At 41.2% G+C, this 4,103-nt stretch overlaps 1 protein-coding gene across 2 annotated transcripts; it reads right to left on the reverse strand.

Annotated features, from left to right (window-relative positions):
- Positions 1-367: 367 nt before the first annotated feature.
- LOC119775126 lies at positions 368-2,617 on the reverse strand. Of its 2 annotated transcripts, none has more exons than XM_038273021.1 (2): positions 2,549-2,617; positions 368-2,479 (listed from the first exon to the last, which is right to left on the reverse strand). In XM_038273021.1, exon 2 carries the CDS (start codon positions 2,406-2,408, stop codon positions 1,620-1,622), a length of 789 nt encoding a protein of 262 aa, XP_038128949.1. In that variant the 5' UTR covers positions 2,409-2,479; positions 2,549-2,617; the 3' UTR covers positions 368-1,619. The 2 variants fall into 2 exon arrangements, with proteins under 2 accessions (XP_038128949.1, XP_038128950.1); XM_038273022.1 differs by having other exon boundaries at positions 2,578-2,611.
- Between the last annotated feature and the right edge of the window lie 1,486 nt (positions 2,618-4,103).

Consider the following 4,103-nt stretch of genomic DNA (forward strand, 5'->3'; position numbering starts at 1 on the left):
CAGAAATCGCTTGATATCATTATCTGATGGATTTAACTGTGATGTGTATAAAGATTTATAGAAATCTCGGAAGGCATTGTTAATATCCTCCGGATCCTGTAATGTATTACCAATTGAATCTGTAACTGCAAATATAGTCGTTTTTTCTTTGTTTATTTTTAGCTGGTTAGCTAAGAAGCTTCCTGACTTATTGCTATGTTCAAAGTTGTCAATTCGAAGTCTTTGAATTAAAAATTTATTTTGTTTTTCAATAAATTCGTTTAGTTCTAGTTTTATTTTACGGATTTCCCCTAACTTTTCCTCATCTAGCGAGCTTTCTAGTAACTTTATTTTTCCCTCTAATTCCTGGATCTTTTTTTGTTCTAACTTTTTTTTATGAGATGAAAATGAAATAATTTTACCTCTCATCACTGCTTTCCCTGCCTCCCATAGTATAGATGCTGATGTTCCTGGTAAATCATTGCACACCAAGTATGATGCCCACTCTTCCTTGAAAAATTTGAGAAACTCTTCATCTTTAAGCAGTGATGTATTTAATCTCCAGCTCTTGTTTTGTGGGACTATTTTTTTATTTATTAGGGTTAAAGTAACAGGAGCATGATCACTGACAGCAATAGGATGGATTACAGCATCTGAGACGTCAGACAGCAGTGAGCTGCTGATTAGGAAATAGTCCAGACGAGAGTAGGAATGATGGACATTGGAAAAGAAAGTGTATTCCTTACTGTTAGGATGAAGAGATCGCCATGCATCGCAAAGACCAAAATCACTCATGTATTGTTTGACTACATTTAATGATTGCCAACTGCGCTGGGTCCCTGTTGTACTCAACCTGTCCATTTCTCCATTTAGACCAAAGTTGAGGTCACCCCCAATAATTAGAGAACAATCCCCGTGCTTTGAAAGTGCATGAAAAACTTTGTGGAAGAATGAGGGGTCGTCAACATTTGGACCATATATGCTGACAATACACAACTTTTGGTTATAAATAGATATTTTAATTATGATGAATCTGCCTTCAGGATCTATAATTTTGTCTAATAAAGTAAAACTGAGGTTTTTGTGGATTAAAATAGCTACCCCTCTCTGTCTCGAGTTATAGCAGGCTGCAAACACATCAGGGAACTCAGGGGAGTTAAGATCACTTATAGATGCCGCTGATTTATGGGTTTCTTGCAATAAGACAACATCTGCATTTAATCTTTTAAGCTGGTTAAAAATCTTAAGCTTTTTCTCTCTGGTGCCAGCCCCATGCACATTCCATGTCACAAACCTTACATTCACCATAGGTGTGAGTGAGAAGATGAAAAGTACATGCCTCTGAATAAATAGTTATACCTAGACCCAGGTAGCATCAAACCGTGTGCTTGTGATTGTGTGGACCACAGGGAAGAAGCAGACGAATAAGGAAAAGGAAGACAGAAAATTAAGAGAGTGCAATGAGTGAGAAAAGGTGAAAGAAAAAGAACCCCAGCCCATGCATTCTGTACCCAGCTGTAACTAGCAGTCATACCGTGCAAACGTGCTCTAGAGCTGTGCATATATTTCATTTATCACCGTGAAATGTTCTATACACTTTAATCAGGTGTCACATGCTTTTAAACCTGCCTGTTGTGCATCTAATAAAGCCAAGGAGTGATCTTCTGATCCCTGAACAACTGACCATTAATATAAAGTTTGTCAACTGCTACTGTAGCTCTGACGCCTTCACTGATGTATTTCTTCCTGATTGGGAATAACGCTCGCCTGCGATCTAATATTTCCTTTGGATACTGGTCATTGACGCTGAAATCTGTTCCTCTCAGCTCTCTGCCCTGACTCCTGACCTGCTCTTTCTGCTTGTAATGCTCAAACTTAGCTACAATTGGTCTAGGACGGGATTTATCAGGCTTCTTACCTCCGAGCCGGTGAACGCGATGGAAGGTGATGTTTTTTACCTGGTCCGCCGGGATTTTCAGCTTCTTCTGGAGGAACTCACGTACTATCGCCTCAGGGTCCTCGTCCTGCTGTTCAGCGATTCCAGCGAAGACGAGATTGTCTCTCATGCTCCGCGACTGAATGTCCAGAATGGATTCCTTCATCTTTCTATTTTCGCCGGACAGCTGGATCATCCCCTCGGCGAGTTTGGTGACTTCCCCCTTCAGCGCTTCATTCTCGGCGGTGACGGAGGCCAGCTGAGCTTGGCTGAATTCCAGCGACTCTCTCAAAGCTTGAAACTCCTTATGCAGGACTTCTACCAGGGCAAGGCGGGCGTCCAAGCTAGTTAGCTTTTTGTCGATGGATTCCAGGACGTCGCTGTAGCTCCTGTCTGGAGACAAAGTAGATGTAGAAGCAGCACTGGTTGAACTAGACCGACATCGTTTGGAAGACGGTGTGTTCGTGGATGTGGGATTCTTCGGCTTCCCCATTACGATGTTGTCAAAACACTCGTCCAGGTAGCTCTCCAGGCTCGTCAAGGTCTCGTCTTCCAGTTTGTTCCCTCGGAAATACGGTACAATTGTCAAAGTTTAAATCTGCTTGTTTTATTTACATTTATTGGCTTACTTACCAGGACTGGAATTGTTTGTTTTGAATTACCTGTATGTCGCCATTTTTACTTACGCACACGCCCACAGCTCTCGCGAGATCTCAGCCGCTCATCCCACCACAGTCTAAAAAGATTTATAGAAATTCAAGAACAGATGAAAAACTCACTGACATCTATCTACATTAAACAGAACAAAAAATAATTTTTTTAGGTTTGAGACTTCAGAGAACCACAGAGAGAACCATTGTTCCAAACCTCCCCAGGAGTTACTGACCCAGCTACAGTATATTACACCAAGAACTTATTAGTGATTCATCTAGAAGGTATCTGTTGAACTCAGAACATTTTCTAAAGTTCTGCAGATCTGTAGGCCTGAGTTCTTTCAGTTAGGAAGAGAGTAAGGGAGAGAATGGAGAAAAAAAATGGTTTTCAAAGGAGACATCCAAGGTAGAGTCCTGCAAAGGGTCGGGTACCCGCGGGTCACCCGCTAAAATGCTCTTTTGCGGGTGAAAAATACAGTACATACGGTAAATAAAAATAAACGGGTCGGGCAGATATTTTTTTAGTGCGGGCGGGTAGTTGGTGATTTTTTTTTATGCGTGTGTGTTGTTATGGACATCAGAAATGTTATATTAATCAGGCACTGGGGTCACCCTTGTTGTAGCTTAAAGCCCTGCTGGCAGTGTGGGCTTCCCTCCAAAAAGGCCACAGTCAGTGCATACACGTCTGCTGCAGTGTTAATGGCGCTGTTCTGCAGCGCAGCGTACTATAGCCTATTACTTGATGTGTTAACGGGTCGGGTTGCGGGTTAAATATCAACGGGTCGGGTCGGGTTGGCTTCGGATTTGAATTGAAGATATCCGCGGTCGTGTCGGGTTGGGTAGTCATCCTAACGGGTTCGGGTGGGTGCGGGTTGGTAAAACTCGACCCATGCAGGACTCTAATCCAAGGCACTGTTGACTCAAAAGAACAACCCAGCTCCTTTAAAATTTACCAGAAAACCTTTTGATGAGCCTCCGGACTTTTTGGGGAAAATATTCTGAGGAGTGACGATACAAAGGTGGACCTTTGTGGAACACATAAACAGTAAAGTGGATGTTTACTCTATGAAAGTACTAAAAAAAAACTGCATTTTAGAAACAAGCCTGCGGTCAATAAAGGTGGTAGTAGTGTGTTAATTCCTGAGAATGTCTGACCACTACAGGTGCTGGTCATAAAATTAGAATATCATGAAAAAGTAGATTGATTTCAGTAATTCCATTTAAAAAGTGAAACTTGTATATTATATTCATACATTACATACAAACTCATATATTTCAGATGTTTATTTTGTTTAATTTTGATGATTACAAATGACAACAAATGAAAATCTCAAATTCATCATATCAGAAAATTAGAATATTACTGAAGACCAATAAAAACAAAGGATTTATAGAAATGTTGGCCAACTGAAAAGTATGAACATGAAAAGTATGAGCATGTACAGCACTCAGTATTTAGTTGGGCCTCCTTTGGCCTGTATTACTGCAGCAATGCGGCGTGGCATGGAGTCGATCAGTCTGTGGCACTGGTCAGG

Source organism: Cyprinodon tularosa, unplaced genomic scaffold (assembly GCF_016077235.1).
Source record: "Cyprinodon tularosa strain WSP-4 unplaced genomic scaffold, ASM1607723v1 ctg851, whole genome shotgun sequence".
Taxonomy (NCBI): Eukaryota; Metazoa; Chordata; class Actinopteri; order Cyprinodontiformes; family Cyprinodontidae; genus Cyprinodon; species Cyprinodon tularosa.

Bases quoted from the DNA above. Each gene is read 5' to 3' on its own strand.
- LOC119775126 (XM_038273021.1), bottom strand. From the start codon at position 2,408: ATGGGGAAGCCGAAGAATCCCACATCCACGAACACACCGTCTTCCAAA.